General features: G+C 35.7%; 2 protein-coding genes across 2 annotated transcripts; both read left to right on the top strand.

Moving 5' to 3' along the window:
- Positions 1 to 210: 210 nt before the first annotated feature.
- On the top strand, positions 211 to 15,074 carry LOC134177653 (uncharacterized). The gene is made up of 7 exons (XM_062644429.1): positions 211 to 460; positions 13,015 to 13,143; positions 13,273 to 13,617; positions 14,298 to 14,564; positions 14,639 to 14,800; positions 14,851 to 14,940; positions 15,004 to 15,074. Exons 1-7 carry the CDS (start codon positions 211 to 213, stop codon positions 15,072 to 15,074), a joined length of 1,314 nt encoding a protein of 437 aa, XP_062500413.1.
- Positions 15,075 to 15,158: 84 nt separating this feature from the next.
- LOC134177844 (uncharacterized) lies at positions 15,159 to 16,103 on the top strand. Its single transcript, XM_062644620.1, has 3 exons — positions 15,159 to 15,315; positions 15,676 to 15,909; positions 15,976 to 16,103. The coding sequence occupies exons 1-3, from the start codon at positions 15,304 to 15,306 to the stop codon at positions 16,069 to 16,071; spliced, it is 342 nt and encodes a 113-aa protein (XP_062500604.1). The 5' UTR covers positions 15,159 to 15,303; the 3' UTR covers positions 16,072 to 16,103.
- The last annotated feature ends 1,691 nt before the right edge of the window (positions 16,104 to 17,794 follow it).

Below are 17,794 nucleotides of genomic sequence, written 5' to 3'. Positions count from 1 at the left end.
TACCAAAGTAAAAACTAGAATCAAAGTATACCAGGCAGTCATTCTTACAACTCTTTTCTATGGGTCAAAATCATGAAGGCTTTACCGAAGAAACATTTAAAAACTTGAAAAATTCCATCTTCATAGTCTGCGTTGTGTCTTGCGAATTCATTGGAGTGAAAGAGTGTCAAATAGTGAAGTTCTGAAGCGATCTGGTATGACAGGGATTGAATGTATGAAACAAAACAGCAACTACAAAGGATCGGTCATGTCACAAGGATGAATAACAGAACGCTACAAAAGCAAGTGTTATATGGACAGTTGTTAAATGCCAAGAGAAGAACTAATGGCCAAAAGCTTAGATATAAAGACATGCTAGGTCATCAACTGCAGAATGTGGGCATCAATCAATACAATTGGGAGTCACTGGCGTCTGATCGCTTGGTTTGGCAGAAAAAAGTGTCATCTGGTATAAAGAAGTGTGAGTATGAGAGAATAAAAAAAATTAGAAGAAAGGCGACACATAGACCAGCAAATGGCTCAAGGAGTAATTACAAGTCAATATGTGTGCGCAGTCTGTCATTGCGATTGTCATTCTCGTATTGGTCTCTATGCACATGAACAAGCACACAAGCGATGGTTGAATTCTAATCAGTAGAAAAAGTCGTGAACTCGTACACGAGTAGCGGACAATGAATGAATGAATGAATGAATGAATGAATAAATGAATGTGTGTGTGTGTGTGTGTGTGTGTGTGTGTGTGTGTGTGTGTGTGTGTGTGTGTATGTGTACTAATTGCAAGAAGCGAGCAACACACGCAACAACTTTACGTTGTCTGCAATTAGCATTAGACATGAATTGTTACCTAATTTGTTGAATTGGTGATCGAGTCACGCAGACAACGTCTATCTAGCGCTTACTACACATTGTGCGAAGATCAGTGCTGCTAATGAAGTGCAATCGTCACGTTCTCGCCCTTTCTAATCAGCGTTATCAAGCATTTCCTCTGCTAGCAGGCGAACTCTGCAGCAGCAAGTCTCATTCAGTTACGACAGCGCGCTTCATAAAATTCTAACAGTATACATTTGCTTTTTATTAAAGTCAAGTCTGGATAAACTATTACATCTATGCTTGAATATTTTACATATAATTGGACGAACAAAACCAAAAAATAGAAAGCATTGACTTTGTGAGTACGGGCAGTTTTTGTTACACAGTCTAAAAGCCACGTTTTGGCCGAGAAATAAAACATATAAATGGATACCGAACGAAAGAGGTACGTATATGCCTAGCAGATTTGGGGACTTGATGAGAGTAAGTCCACAATCATTGCGCGTGCGCAGACCAAATATTTCCAATTGAGTCAAACTCAAACCTGAACCGAGCAGTTATAGAGTCAAAAATTTATAGGTCTGGCTTAATGTCTATGTACTCTTTATCCTTTTGGAAAGATGTAGACATAATTTTGGAATCGTGTTCTGAACGAAACGACTACTGCCAACAGACAGTCAACACTGCATCTATCTCATAAACCAATTAACTCTTTTAATACATTGAATATTTGCAACTAACAATTACACTCATCTACTAGCTTGTCCACTTCCTTGCTAGCATGCATATATCGTTTTAAATGTGCATGTGCACCCATCGTCCTGCGATTACTCTCCTACAATGTTAGAAACGCTTACTATAACTGCGGGGTCCCGTAGTCCAAATTTATTTGCAGTTGCATTTGGTATAGCTGAGATTGTGCAACAGCTATTACTTCGTCTCCACGAGTTTCACCTACTGATCTATGTGTGCCTTCAACAGTTTTCGTAAACGACCTCCGAACGAACGGATACGGTTAGATTTCACGTTGAGAGGTACAAAAAACTCTATTTACATACAAACAGTTCCGAGACCAGCAGGTATAACTGTATAAACTAGAAACCATATATACCTAATGTAGTACCTGCTACTTGATTTCAATGCAATTTGACGGTCTGTATTTCGTAGACGACTTCAAATTCTGTATAAAAATGGGAACGTCTATATACAACATATAAATATATGATTACATATTTATACACCTTGTTTTGTGCCACAACAATGTCTGCTGCAGTGTCTTCGTAGACTGTGACGGTACTTGCAAGAGAAACCGACAGTTGGTATAGCAATCACAAGTACAATGCAGCAGCAAATAGCTATTGCAATTGATTGTCCGCTGTCTAAATAACCTGACTTTATTAACTACGACATACACGTACACTTAACGTAGAACAATTTAAACAGTTTTAATTAACATAATGTCTTTAACCTGCAAAAATTATAAAATAATTAATATTAATTTTACAAGCAGAACCCAATGCTTCTGAGACAAAATAAAAGACTTTCATGTAAATAGAATTTTTCTAATCTAGAAATAAATAAACACATAATTTATTTTAAGTTTATTTTTAAATTAACATATTTATATGTATATACATAATAAAGTACTCACGAAAATTGTAGAACAAGTATTGCTAAGAATAATTGTATCTAAAGTCTATTACTAATAATTATTAACCTAATAAGTCAAGTACATTAGTAAGACGCTGCTATGTAGCTATGCCACAGGTAAGAATAGATATGATAAAGAAATAATTGTTGTAGATAGACCATTTTTATGATCTTTGCGTAAGTATAGCGTTTACTCCCGTTTGCTTTAGCTAGTGGGTGGTGCATGTGTCTTTACAGACCAGTCACTCTAAAACTTTTGTCAAAACGACCTCAGTTTCAGAGTACAAGTACATGGATATTACTGCACAGTTTAACTTGTGTTAGTATAATGCTTGTAACAGAATTAAAGATAACTTTTATTTTGTATGACTAATTTAAAATTTGCATAAGTTGTAATAAAAATAAATTTTACTACTTGTTTTGCCTTTTTAAACCCGTACACTACAATAACTGTTGTATATTTAGTCACAGCATTTGTAGTCTTGCTTGATACTATAGTTGACGTACAGCTATCCATACAAATACTTTTATGTATTTGTACAATTTATAATTTTTAGGCAACATTATAATTAAATACATGTCAATAGAAACATCATAAGCAGAGTTCATTCGCTTACGTTGAGTTTTGTTTCTCTTTTTAATTAATAATGTGGTTGAATTGATATTAAGTAGTGAACCAGTACTGCCAACGGTTGTGATATAGCTAGACGATTGGTTTCATTGAACAAAGAAAGGTAAAGCATATACATATTGAGATATAGATAATGTCGTTGTCTTAACTCTCAATGTTGATTGGACCACAGTTGTAGCTTTGCCTACAGGTTTAAACAAAATTGCAATTACAATACTTGCAATCGCAATACTAAAAAGTTACTATTGGCTGTATATTTGTTGTAGATAGAGGGACTGATAACTGTGTGTAATATGACAAATTTGCACATATCAAAATAGAAAATACAAGTTTTTAAATTGCAATATAAATCTGTAATGTTACGTAAAATTCACTTGTTGATTTGATAATAACTGTCATAGGGAATGTAAAATCGTTATCTGCTTCTTGTAGCGAGTTCATTCACAGACAGCCATGTTGATAGTAATATCGATCACGTGCATAGTAATATCGATCACGTGCAATGTATTTGTAGAAAGTTGGAGTATTGCCGTCAGTTATCTCTTTCAACAAGAAAATATGAATTGGAGGTGAAGGAGTGATAATATCGCTGTCATTCGATCTGATGCAATATACGGGTTGTTGTCCTGAATGGACGTGCACTTGCTGGCAACTTGCATTTACGTTAATAACATCTAAATAAAATATCAAATGCTATTTTGCAAAAATAATTTTTTAGTCTATAACGTCAAACTTGACTGGTAGCTACCTGTACATGTAATTATCAAGAATCCAAAATATATACTAACCGAGCAAATGCAAGGTAGCTGCACTGCTTCTGTGAAATGTAGATATGCTGTATTCAAGCTTGTAATTGTAATATACAACAAGATGATTGAATTGTTCGTTCATAGGACCGATTGTAATCTTTTTTTCCTTCACGTTTTTGCCAAGTACATGATGTTTGTTTCTAGGTCTAGTCAACCATTCTATGACAACATTGCTTCTTTTCCATGGTACTGACTGTAAAGTGACGTAAGTGCTAGGCAAAAGATAAACATATAAAGCAGTAGGCTGAAGAACGTGAGGACCTTCTCCTAGTAAGAAAAGAAAAAGAATTGGAAAATCAACTCGTTTAAACCGAAATCATAAACAATACACATCAAAGCTTAGTTGACAAACCACAAAGCAAGCAGTACGAATCCATTTCCGTCTAGGTCAACGAGACTCATTTTTACAACAAACTGCTTGTCGTTCACTTGATGACCGATCTAAGACGACACTAACAGCAAGAAGCAGAAAGAACGCAGCCGATGCTCGACTAGAAAATTCGAACACGGAACTCCAATTAGCCATGCAAGTAATTATCACATCGTGCTCAACACTTTTGACTTTATGATGCTTAGATTATTTATTAATTAATTAATTGCTTCCTCAGAACAAAATACAAAGTCAAATGTAATCAGAACTTATACATAAAATATAAAAAAGTTAGAACCAAGCAATTACAATTACCAATAATAACAATGTTAATATTTAAAATTAATGAATACGTACGGGACATTTACAACGTGTTGCGTTACACGATTGTTACACAGCAAACGTATGACACGTGCAAGGCAATAGTGGCTGTGCATAGATACGTATAGTAATAGCTAACAGTGCTCACATTTTCCAGTTCATAAATTGAGTACTTTAGCTATGTTGAAACCTATTAATATGCATGCATATTGACAATACTTTACCAGCTCTTGGGCTGTCACTTTCTTGGCCTTTGTATTAGCATGCTTATTAATGGCTGCCATGGACTCTGTCTTTTACAACAAGATTGGGTTCAATCCAATCCAAGATGGTACACAAACTATAGGTACAAAATTGTACCTAAATATTTTGATTTTTAGTAATAATCACATAATAATCAAACAGAATCGTGAAAAATACATGTTACAGTCTAGTTTCCATTGATCTAGCTGAGGTAAGATGGTACTGACAAAAGTACAACAAGTTGGCTTGTACGTGTGTGCGTGCGTGTGTGTGTGTGTGTGTGTGTGTGTGTGTGTGTATGTGTGAGTGTGTGTGTGTGTGTGTGTGTGTGTGTGTGTGTGTGTGTGTGTGTGTGTGTGTGTGTGTGTGTGTGTGTGTGTGTGTGTGTGTACTAATTGTAATGATCGAGCAACACACGCAACAACTTTACGTTGTCTGCAATTAGGATTAGACGCAAACAACGTCTATCTAACCCTTAATACACTTTGTATGACGATCAGTGCTGCTAATAAAGTGCAATCGACACGTTCTCGCCGTTTTCTAATCAGCGCTGTCAAACATTTCCTCTGCATGCAGGCGAACGCTGCAGCAGCAAGCCCAATTCAGTTAGGACAGCGCGCGTCATCAAATTTTAACAGTATACACATTTGCTATTAATTAAAGTTAAGACCGAATATATTAATACATCTAGGCTCGAATCTTTCACATAAAATTGGACGACCAAAACCAAAATAATAATAGAAAGCTCTAGCGTTCTAATGCGCAGATTTTGTTGCACCGTCTACAAGAAACGTTTCATCCGAGAAATAAAGCATATGAACGGATACCAAGCGGAAAGAGGTACGTGTATGCATTGCAGATGTGGTGACCACGTGAAAGTATTTGCGGGATCATTGCGCATGCGCAGATCACATGTTTTTGATTTGTGTCAAACTCAAACCTGAACCGGGAAGTTCTAAAAATTCAAACGGTTAATGTTTTGGCTTAAGGCCTATGTACTCTACATCATTTCTGAAAATAAACAACCCTAGTTTTGGAATTATGTTCTGCACGAAACAACAACTAACAAGAGGCAGTCAACACTGCATTTATCTCATAAGTCAATTAATTCTTAATACATTCAATACATTCACTATTTGTAACAAACAGTTACAGTCATCTACTAACTTGTCCACCTACTTGCCAGCATATATCGTTCTAGATGTGCATATGCACGCATCGTCATGCACCTTCCCACATTGTTAGAATCGCTTACTGTAACTGCGGGGTCCCGTTAGCCAAATTGACTTGAAGTTGCATTTTGTATTGCTCAAGTTGTGCAACAGCTGATACTTCGTCTCCACGAGTTTCATCTACTTTCCTCTGTGTGTCTTCAACAGTTTCGTAAACGACTTCTGGACAAACGGATACAGGTTGGATTTCACGTTGAGAGATACAAAACAATTTCGATTAGATAGAAACAGTTTAGAGAGCAGGTATAGCTGTATAAACTAGATAAAATTATAAAACGTAACGTACTACCTGTTAGTTGATTTCAATGCAATTTGACTGTCTGTATTTTCGTAGACGACTTCAGATTCTGTTTAAAAATGTTAACGTCTATACAATATGTAAATATTTGACTATATATTTATGCACCTTGTTTTGTGCCGCAGCAATGTCTGCTGCAGTGTGTTCGTAGACTGTGACGGTACTTGTAAGAGAAACCGACAGCTGCTATGGCAGTCACAAGCATGATGCAGCAGCAAATAGCTATCGCAATTGATTGTCCCTGTCTAAACAACTAGACTTTATTAACTACAGCATACATGTACACATAACGTAGAGCAATTAAAGCAGTCTAAATTTTACCCTAATTAACATAATGTCTGTAACCTGCCAAATTTATATTAATTTTCTAAGCAGAAACCTGTGATGCTGACACAAAATAAAAATATTTAATGTAACTAGAATTTCTCTAATATAAAATTAAAATGAATAAATGTATTCATTTAATTTTTTTAATTAACATATTCATATGTATATACGTAATATGGTACTCACAGAAATTGTAGAAAAAATCTTATTGACAGTAATTGGTATCTAAGTACAGTAGTAAGACGTTGCTATGTAGCTATACCACAGGTTAGTATAGATAAGATGTAGAATTGTTGTAGATGAATAACTCTTAAGATCGTTGCTTAGGTGTAGTGTTTACTTCCGTTTGCTTTAGCTAGTGAGTGGTGCATGTGTATTTACAAACCAGTCATTCTAAAACATTTGTCAAAACGACCTCAGTTTCTGAGAACAAGTACATGGATATTACTGCACAGTTTTACTTGTGGTAATACATTGTTTGTAACCGAATTAAAGATAACTTATAATTTGTATAACTACTTAAAACATTTGCATTAGATATAATAAAAATAATTATTACTACTTGTCTTGCCTTTTTCAAAACCGTCCTCTACAAAACCTGTTGTATATTCAGTTACAGCGTTTGTAATCTTGATAAATATAATAGTTGACGTACAGCTACCAATACAAAATAGTTTAAAAATTTTGTGCAACCTATAATTTTCAAGTAACATTATAATTAAATTCATGTTAATTTAAAACATTATATGCAGAGTTCATTCGCTTACTTTGAGTTTTTGTTTCTCTCTTTAATAATGTAGTTGAGTTAATATTAAGTACTGAACCAGTACTGACAACGTTTGTCATATAGCCAGATGATTGGTTTCGTTGTACCAAGAAAGATGAAGCATGTGTGTGTTGAGATATAGATAATGTCGTTGTCTTAACATTCAATGTTGATTGGACCACAGTTGTAGCTTTGCCTACAGGTGTACACAAAATTGCAATTACAATATTTGCAATTACGATACTAAAATGTTACTATAGATTGTTTACTTGTTGAAGATGAAGGAACAGCTACCGGTGTGTAATATGACAAATCTGCACATATCAAATAAAAAATACAAATTTTTATGTTGCAATATAAATCTGTAATGTCACCTAAGACTTACTTGTTGGTTTGATAATAACTGTTATGAAGATTAAGAATGTAAAATTTAGATTTGAGAAACAAGTTTCCATTTGCATGATATAGTTTCTGTTATCTGTTTCTTGTAGTGGTTTCATCCACAGACAGTCATAGTGATAGTAATACCGATCACGTGCAATGTATTGGTAGAAAGTTGAAGTATTGCCGACAGTTATCTCTTTCAACAACAAAATATGAATTGAAGGTGATGTAGTGGTGATATCGATGTCATTCGATTTGATGCATCAATAATTTATTAATTAATTAATTAAATTTTCAGAACAAAATTCGAAGTCAAATATTAAAAACCAATGTAGTTTTAATCAGAACTTATACATAAAATATAAAAATTAGAATCAAGCAATTACAATTACCAATAATAACAATATTAATATTTAAAATTAATGAATACAGACGGAACATTTACAGGGTGTTGCGTTACTCAACTGTCACACCACAAAGTATGACAAATGCAAAGCAACAGTCGCTTGTGCCTAGAAACGTATACTATTAGGTAGCAGCGCTCACATTTTCTAGTTTATAAAATGAGTGCTTTAGCTATGTTGAATTAAATTAATATGCGTGCAGATTGATAATACTTTAGCAGCAGTTGGACTGTCACTTTCTTGGCCTTTGTATTAGAAATGCTTATTAATGGCTGCCATGGAGTCTGTCTTTTACAACAAGACTGGGTTCTGTCCCATCCAAGATGGTACACAAACTATAGGTACAAAACTGTACCTAAATATTTTCGTTTTTGTAATAATCACATACTAATCAAACAGAATCGTGAACAATGCATGTCACAGCTTAATTTCCATTGGTCTAGCTGAGGTAAGATGGTACTGACAAAAGTACAACAAGTTGGCTTCTGTGTGTGTGTGTGTGTGTGTGTGTGTGTGTGTGTGTGTGTGTGTGTGTGTGTGTGTGTGTGTGTGTGTGTGTGTGTGTGTGTGTGTGTGTGTACTAATTGCAAGAAGGGAGCAACACACGCAAACAAATTTACGTTGTTTGCAATTAGGATTAGACATGCATCGTTATCCAATTTGTTGAATTGGTGTTCGAGGCACGCAAGCAACGTCTAGCTAACGCTTACTACACATTGTGGGACGATCATTGCTGCTAATGAAGTGCAATCGTCACGTTCTCGCAAATTTTCTAATTAGCGCTGTCAAGCATTTCATCTGCATGAAAGCGAACGCTGCAGCAGCAAGTCTGATTCAGTTAGGACACTGCACGTCATAAAATTTTAACAGTATACACATTTGCTATTAATTACAGTTAAGACCGGATGAACTAATACATCTAGGCTCGAATATTTTACATAAACTTGGACGAACAAAACCAAAAACTATTAGAAAGCAATAATGTTCTGAGTATGCGCAGTTTTTGTTGCACCGTCTACAAGAAACGTTTTAGCCGAGTAATAAAACATATGAACGGATAACGAACGAAAAGAGGTACGTGTATGCATAGCAGATGTGGGGAGCACGTGAGAGTAGGTCTAGTATCATAGTGCATGCGCCGACCAAATGTTTGCAATTGAGTCAAACTCAAACCTTAACCGGGAAGTTCTAGAATCAAACATTTAACGGTCTGTCTTATGGTCTATGTACTCTATATCTTTCTGAAAAACAACCATAAGTTTGGGATTGTATTCTGCACGAAACGACAACTGACAAGAGGCAGTCAACATTGCATCTATCTCGTAAACCAATTAATACAGTGATATTTGTAACAGACAGTTACACTCAAATACTAACTTGTCCACAAACTTGCTAGCATACATCGTTTTACAAGTGGATATGCACCCATCATCCTGCACTTACCTTCCCACATTGTTAGAAACGCTTACTGTAACTGGGGGGTCCCGTAGGCCAAATTGATTTCCAGTTGCATTTGGCATTGCTCAGATTGTGCAGCAGCTGATACTTCGTCTCTACGAGTTTCACCTACTGGCCTCTGTGTGTCTTCAACAGTTTGGTAAACGACTTCCGGACGGGCGGATGCGGGTGGGATTACACGTTGAGAGGTACAGAAAACTCTATTTAGATACAAACAGTTTAGAGACAAACAGGTATAGCTGTATAAACTAGATAAAAATAAAAAACCTAACGTACTACCTGTTAGTTGATTTCAATGCAATTTGACAGTCTGTATTTTCGTAGACGACTGCAGATTCTGTTTAAAAATGTTAACAATATATACAAATATAGATATATTATTATATATTTAGACACTTTGTTTTGTGCCACAGCAATGTCTGCTGCAGTGCGTTCGTAGACTGTGACGGTACTTGTAAGAGAAACCGACAGTTGCTATTGCAATCACAAGCACGATGCAGTAGCAAATAGCTATCGCAATTGATTGTCCGCTGTCTAAACAACCAGATTTCATTATCTACAGCATACATGTACACTTCACGCAGAGAAATTTAAAATGTCTAAATCTTGACTTAATTAACATAATGTCTGTAAACTGGAAAATTATTAAATAATTTATATCAATTTTCTAAGCAGAACACTCTGATTCTGAGACAAAATAAATAGCTTTAATGTAACTAGAATTTCTCTAATTTGGAATTGAAATAAATACATTAATTATTTTAAAACATATTTTTTAAATTAACATATCCATTTATATTTTTCAAAATCTGTTTCTATATATGATTTCTTGCTTATGTTGAAATTCATATTTTACATAAAATAATTATTATGTTACTATTGAAAGAGAACAATTAACTAGTTACAATAAATAATTAACTAGTTACAATATATACTAACTAAAATTATGTTTAGTGATGGAGCAGTGAAGTCATCAAATCCAGCATATGAGGAGTCTAGCGATGTGTATGAATACATACCTAATATGAAGATCAGGTGAGGCAAGTGAGACTTGAGTCATCTTATGTTGAACGATCCGATTTTGCTATTCAAGAAGATCCAGCCTACGGTGCTGCAGTCTAATTCTTAAGTTGGCGCAACAAGGTTGTTGCTAAAGATGCTTGCACTTCAATTTCATTAGATGACAAACAGCCGCTAAACATTAAAGGAGCTAGTGTAGACCTGTTTCAGCTAAGGCTGTATGGGGAGCGGGGTATAAAATGATTAAATGCAATTTTGCAAAAACAGAAGAATTACATGTAATACAAATTAGAAGCTTGCTCCGTTGAAATTTACGTATAAAGAAAGAAGAAAAGACGATGTAAACAAAAATATAAAAAGAACGTCAAAATAATTACGCGATTAAAATAGGCATTGAACAGGGATATCACAATTGGCATATTTCTCAAAGATAAGACATTATTTATAAAAAATTAGCAAAAACCAGAAAATGCAGTCATGTGCAAATTCAAGTTACACCTTTGTCAACTTTTGATTTCAAATAGTTAACTGGTAATCGACTAGTTAAGGTTGCAACGTTACACAGACGATCTAATAGCGAACGCATTTAACGTGAGGACACTTAATTATATATATATATATATATATATATATACTGGTCTATAACTTGTTGCTGCCGACCACAAAAACAGATGTGAAACCTTGTCTGATGCTCACATGACTGACAGAGATCATCCGTTTGTCAAATAAAATATAGTATATATTTTTAAATGTTAAATTATTATGACTAGAATTGCTAAAATAATAGCAATCTATAACTTTCAACAAAAAATATATACATCTAAGCAACCGATGTTTCTACTGCCTTACAGAACACATTAATGTTAAATTTGATCATAGATCACAGTGTCAGTCACGTGTACAATAAACATACTATGCAATGTAACTTAACACGATGAATTACGACTTTGTCACATTGATAATGCATTAGATCATGTGTGTAATTGTCGTCAATTTTTCGTCATATCAAACGTACAGTAGTCAGACATTTGAGTGTACCAAGTTACTGCAAGCGCTACGTATAGGGAAATTCCAAGTCTAAATCAATCTGTGACTGATACGTCACATTAATGTACAGAATGATTGCATGGAAACAGAATCGTATCAGAAAGCAAACTCTTACGTAAAATGTATTACATCAACAATAATGCTTTAGTTACACCATCACACAAGAACGAGTTTGAACTACGTAACACCTACAAATATTAGATTATTTTATATATATTAATATTCACAATTTAGCAAAATATTACCTATAACTTTGCTATTATTGATCTAAATATAAAAGTTTGGCCTAAAGTTCTCACGTGCAAGTTCATCCTAAGGTTATGAAAGTAGTTTAGGCAGTGACACGGCAGAAATTACTAGCCATATAGGAAACATTTCTACGCTCTAGCTATAATCTAGACTGACCTTCCGAATTCGTGGCTGTTTCGTTGGGTTTTTGTCGAAGTCGGATGCTAAACAGTGCTTCAAGTAACTTCTCAACAACGAATGCAACGCCGTAAGTGTCAAACCAGCTCTATGCTCACAACGAATTCATGATTACGTCTGCACAAGCCGATCGCATCTGCGACTCCACAAGTAAAAAGGTGTTTCATAGCATCCCATACGCGTTAGCTAAAGACACAACATGCAGAGCTAACGCACAAACGATGAAACAGTGAACACAAAAGTACCTTGTGCAGCGCGATGCGGCATGTCTTCGCTGTTGCTGTATTACAGCCGTAATTGAAAGGTATGCAATTATGATACTTAACACTAATGCTGGTTCTAGGACCAACCGCAATATATTGAGAAGAGGCGGTACCATCCCAGACCCGTGGAGGACGATTTTGTATCGGCGCAACGCGGGTCTGGGAGGCCGAGGCTCGAATAGCTTGGCATCTAAAGTTTACCGTATACAAGCAGTACCGCAGGAAAGCATTAGCCTAGCCGGTATCTATTTTCTGGACTACAAGCAAACTAATCTTACCTTAATAAATTACCGTAGAAATAACATCAATTGCAATATTGACATGTAAGTACGGGATATTTGAAAGGTTGTGTGTTTTACACATGTCACGCCACGTTCGTGTCACTCGCGCAAGGGCACAAAGACCTGCAGTCTGTGCTGATAAATGTGACTATTGGCGGTGAGATTAAAACAATTTTATCACAATTTTGTTGTGCCTTATTAAAGTAAGAATTTCTCTCTTTGTAAAGTATGGTGAATTGTTGTACGGTTAGCAGCCATGTTGTACTTATATTAGATTTAGACTCAGCAATGCTCGACAAGCACTTGACCTTTTATCTACTTGTCTTTCGGATATCTATTGTTGTCGCTATTTTGGAGTCAGTCGCTAGTGAGCAAACAGTACTTTGTCAAACTGATAAGAAAGGTGAATCGTCATGCGCATGCTTGGCCTGCATTTGTAAAATTTTGTAAGAAAGTGAGACTGCAGCGTGCATTAATTAGGAAGTTACTGACGTGTTACTTAACTAGTATTAATCCGCTGGTTTCTGTATAGATGTCTTGCTGTACGAGAAAAATATTATGCTGTACAGTCTTCTTGGATCACATTTCGTATTCCGATCACCTCGATTTCCAATAATCAAAAAGTCAGAGACGTTTGCATCGTCTAATAAATACAGTTGGACCGTCAACGCCTTTGAAACCAATTTTACCTATCAGTGGCAAAAAGCTGTCATAACGTCAGATGGAAAAAAACATCGGACAATCTTCAAAATACATTACAGACACCTCAAAGTAAATGGTATTACAGAGAAATACGATGGTGTGCGCCTAAGATATACAGTTGTCCTATCTAAATCTAAGAGCTTTGATTCAAAAACGGCGACTTTACGTGTCGGTGGTAAGCTAAGCTATAACTTAAGCAATAAATAATTGATAAATAAATAATTCATACATTGGAATACTTTAATGTTTAAAATAGTATAACTAAATTAACTCTCACTGTTATGTATATTATCCTAAGTCATCAGAGACGTATCTCAATAGTTTCCAGAGTCCACACAATTTATGATTTTAGAACACAGACGTCATGCATGCAAGTTCTTGATACACGTTTGCTACGGATTCATCATTTGATTGTTTTATAGTCGTGCTCAATGCTCCGACGAACCAAAATTCTATGTCAGTAAACAATTGAATAAGAACGTCTCAGTGCACGGTTTTATGTTCTACCATTCGTTTAGAAGCATGCTTTTAGACATACAAGCTAAATTATATTGCTAAGAACTCAATTTCATATACATTTCTATTAATATACTGATTAATGAATTAATAGGACTTTGCAATCTTTCCTTTGCCATTTCTTAATAGATTAAATCATGGTCCAAATTAGGCATGCAAATTGTGTGATAGTTTCGTGCAAACAATTTGATTTTGAAATTGTGCTGCTCGCATGATACTAACGTTCGGCGAGTCGTTGTAAATCTATCTGATGACCGTATGAGATACGCCGCTGATTAAATATATTTTCTCTTACTAGATATTTGCACAGCAATAAAATTTAATTTTTCACATATACAGATCTTCCCACAATCTCAGAACAATCAACAATTATTATGAGTGAATCAAATTCTCGTGTAAAAGCTTGTTTTAATGTTACTGGAATTCCAAAGCCTTCTCTGAAAATTGATCAACAAGCCCACAAAATCGTCAACAGTTCTGTTGAAATCGTCGAGAACTGCGTCTACTTCGTGCATCAAAACGTCAAAGATGCCAAAAACATTACTATGGCAGCAGAAAACTGTTTTGGACTATCAAGTGTTACCATTAGTGTTCCAAAATTTCAAAGTTAGTTGACTTTACTCTAAAGACTTGATATGAACCAAGAAACCATAATTGAAGTATTCGTTTCTAAATCGCAGGCACTCAAAATCTTCAAAACGTTAGATCAAATGCTCCACCTATCAGTACTTCCAATGCACTCGGTAACCTCAAACCGTCAGAATCATCTCCTGTTTCTTCATACTTAATCGGTGCAACGACGCAAAGCACTGCAGGAGGAAAGGACAATAACAATGCATCAGGTAGTCGTGTATGATCGAATTTGACTAACATTTTAAACATTCTTTCTCAGGATTTCCAATTTGGGCATCTGCAATTATTGCCATTTTCAGTATTGCAGCGCTAATACTTGTTGTCTTTCTCATCATATTTTACGTCAAAAGTAAGTTTTAGTATTCTACATTCCCAATTGGTCTTTACTTTTTGTCCTCCATTGTTTGATTAGAGAAACGATCATCAAGAGCAGCAAGTCAAGAATCAAAGTATTCATACATATTTGCTAAAATAGCTTTCTAAATTTGACCACTTGTCTAGGGACGCTGACTTGATGGAATCAGAACCAACTGTATATGCAATGCCAATGAAGAAGCGAGCTGTGGTATCACCTTTCATTAAAGAGTCTGCAACTGTAACAGCGGAAGAACAGCTATCAATAGTCCTAGCAAAAAAGCACGCATTGGACTCTTCACCGACAAACCCAACCGAATGTCCTCTTTACTCGAATTTCTCTCAAGCTGAAACCAACATGGCCTCTCATGTAATTCAAACAATCAAATAATTCTAATGCATACCAACTAGTCACAATAAAATCGTTCTTGAAGCAAATTTCAGATACAAACATTTGAATCTCTTGCCAATAAACAGTAGACAAAAATAGGCAAGTCATGTATACCAGACTTCTGCAGTTTAGCTAGTATGAGTGCGTTACCGTACGTATTAAAATGAATAGTTGTGTAAACAAAGATTAAATAATATACGTCAATTAAAATATTATATATATAACGTCACAAACGTTAAGGTTAAAACTACTGTACGCGAGTTACACCTTTCACCTACCTCCACATTATATAACTGTTTGTTACTATTTAAGCAAATTATCGATCCTATTTCATTTTAGAGAATCAATCCTGACGAGTCTGAGTTACTTTGCGAGGTAGATGCACAAGCAATGTATGCCACACCAGTAAAGACTACAACGGCTAATTCACAACCCGAAATCGAGTACGACAATACATTAACAGTTACTCAGAAATCGAGCCAAGAAGGCTACGACGTGGCAGCTCCTCACATTACTCATTCAACTGCCCGTTCTCCCAATACGAGGCACAATGACAGCGCGGCAATTTCGTCGGTAATTCAAACACACAAACTATGTCATGACATGAACATATATTGCAATCATTGTTGTGCATTTCAGAGTTTGCAGTATGCTGAGTTGCAGTTCGGAAACAACCCGGTGGGCCCTACAGTTCCATCTTCTGCTGCTGTTACGTATGCTAGCATAAAAACATAACTATGAAGTTTACTCTTGGCTAAGACGTTTAGCTAACAAGACGTCTGTGAGTCAGTTCTTTAACGATTATGCAACATTTGCGTAATTTTGAAATACAAGTAAAATTTGTTGCTAAAGGTTAACTCCAGATTACGCATTACCATGGTCTTCGCTTGAATTGTCAAATTCCGACTCTAAGAAAATTCTTTTTATCTATGTTTTTAGAGTTGGAACACATTCTCTTCGCGATTTAAGCCAATGTATACTGCAGAGCGCATGGAGTAAGTTAGGTAATGGATTTCTATAATCAGCATGTCACCTATTCCAATGCAGGCGTTAGTTCTAAAATTTACAGTATCGGTGGAGCTGGGGGATACAGAGTCGTATATATGCGGCTCTGTGAGGATGACGGGGATCGTTAATCACCAACTTTGAGCGCAACCTCCATTTCTGTAAGCAAACAATATCCTCGTATTACATGTATGTACTCTGATGTCTTTCATGCCCCGACTCCAACTTGCTAGTGAATCAGCCACCTCTAAATCTGTATCCCTACTGCTAGGAATATCGGTGCCAATCGTCCTGACATCAATTTCAGAAATAAGAAGACAAACACAAACCTCGCCTAGAAACAAGCTGAGAAATTGAAGAAATACAGAGACTTGCGAATGGAAGTAAGCCGCATGTGACAGTGTCGGACACTGGTTGTTCCAGTTGTGTCGAGATTGTTGGGCACAGTGCACGAAGGTATTGCACGGTGGCTGCACATTATTGCATGTCATCACTACCTGCGGCAATTACAGAAAGCAGTGCTTCTTGGATCCAGTCGCATCCTACGTAAAATCATGTCTTCTGTTTAGACAAGCAGCCATGATTGTCTAAGCACCTCTGACGCATGGTTTGGCTATGGTGCTTACAAGAAAATTTACAAGCCAGACTGATCTGATTGAGCACGACAATTTATACTACTAAAATTGGCGGTGTATATATATATATATATATATATATATATATATATATATATATATATATATACATACATACATACATATATGTATATATATATATATATATATATATATATATATATATATATATATATATCACACAGGGTACGGTAGTACCCTGTATGTAGGGATTGACCAGGTTGTGTAGGTGTGGTGATATTTTAGACCTTCAGAAATCACCTTAAAATAAGGTTAAATATCTTGAAAACGACAGATAGAAACCTTACAAGTTAAACTACGCTTGACTACTTCTCAATTCATCTCAGCTCATATTCAGAAGGAGAAAATCGCTCGTCAATTTCGGAGTTTTCGCTGGATTGTGTCTTCTTTCTTCTTCTTCTTCTTCTTCTTCTTCTTCTTCTTCTTCTTCTTCTTCTTCTTCTTCGTCACTCACAACTCCTTGACTACGGCATATCTAAAGCTCAAATTTGGGAAACGACGTAGAATAAGCCGACCTGTATTCTTTTGATCATAGAAAAAGAAACATCTATGAAGAAAGATTTCTAGAATGGATTTGTATCTGCCACACTACTTACGTTCAACCGCAATTGTTATAAGCCATTGTTAACAAACAATAGCCAGGCAGCCAATCACAAGCTCTTGCTACGTTGCTTGAAGCAGTTTAGGTGCACGTGTACAACAAGGTGCCAAGAATTCTTGACACGTTTGTGGTTGAAAAACCTGAAAGCCTACAGTTAGGCAAAGCATCGCGCTCTTGAATCGCAAGAGCAAACGAA

Source organism: Corticium candelabrum, chromosome 3 (assembly GCF_963422355.1).
Source record: "Corticium candelabrum chromosome 3, ooCorCand1.1, whole genome shotgun sequence".
In the NCBI taxonomy this organism is placed as follows: Eukaryota; Metazoa; Porifera; class Homoscleromorpha; order Homosclerophorida; family Plakinidae; genus Corticium; species Corticium candelabrum.
The sequence above is the reverse complement of the archived record's forward strand: the minus strand, read 5'-3'. Positions and strand labels throughout refer to the sequence as shown.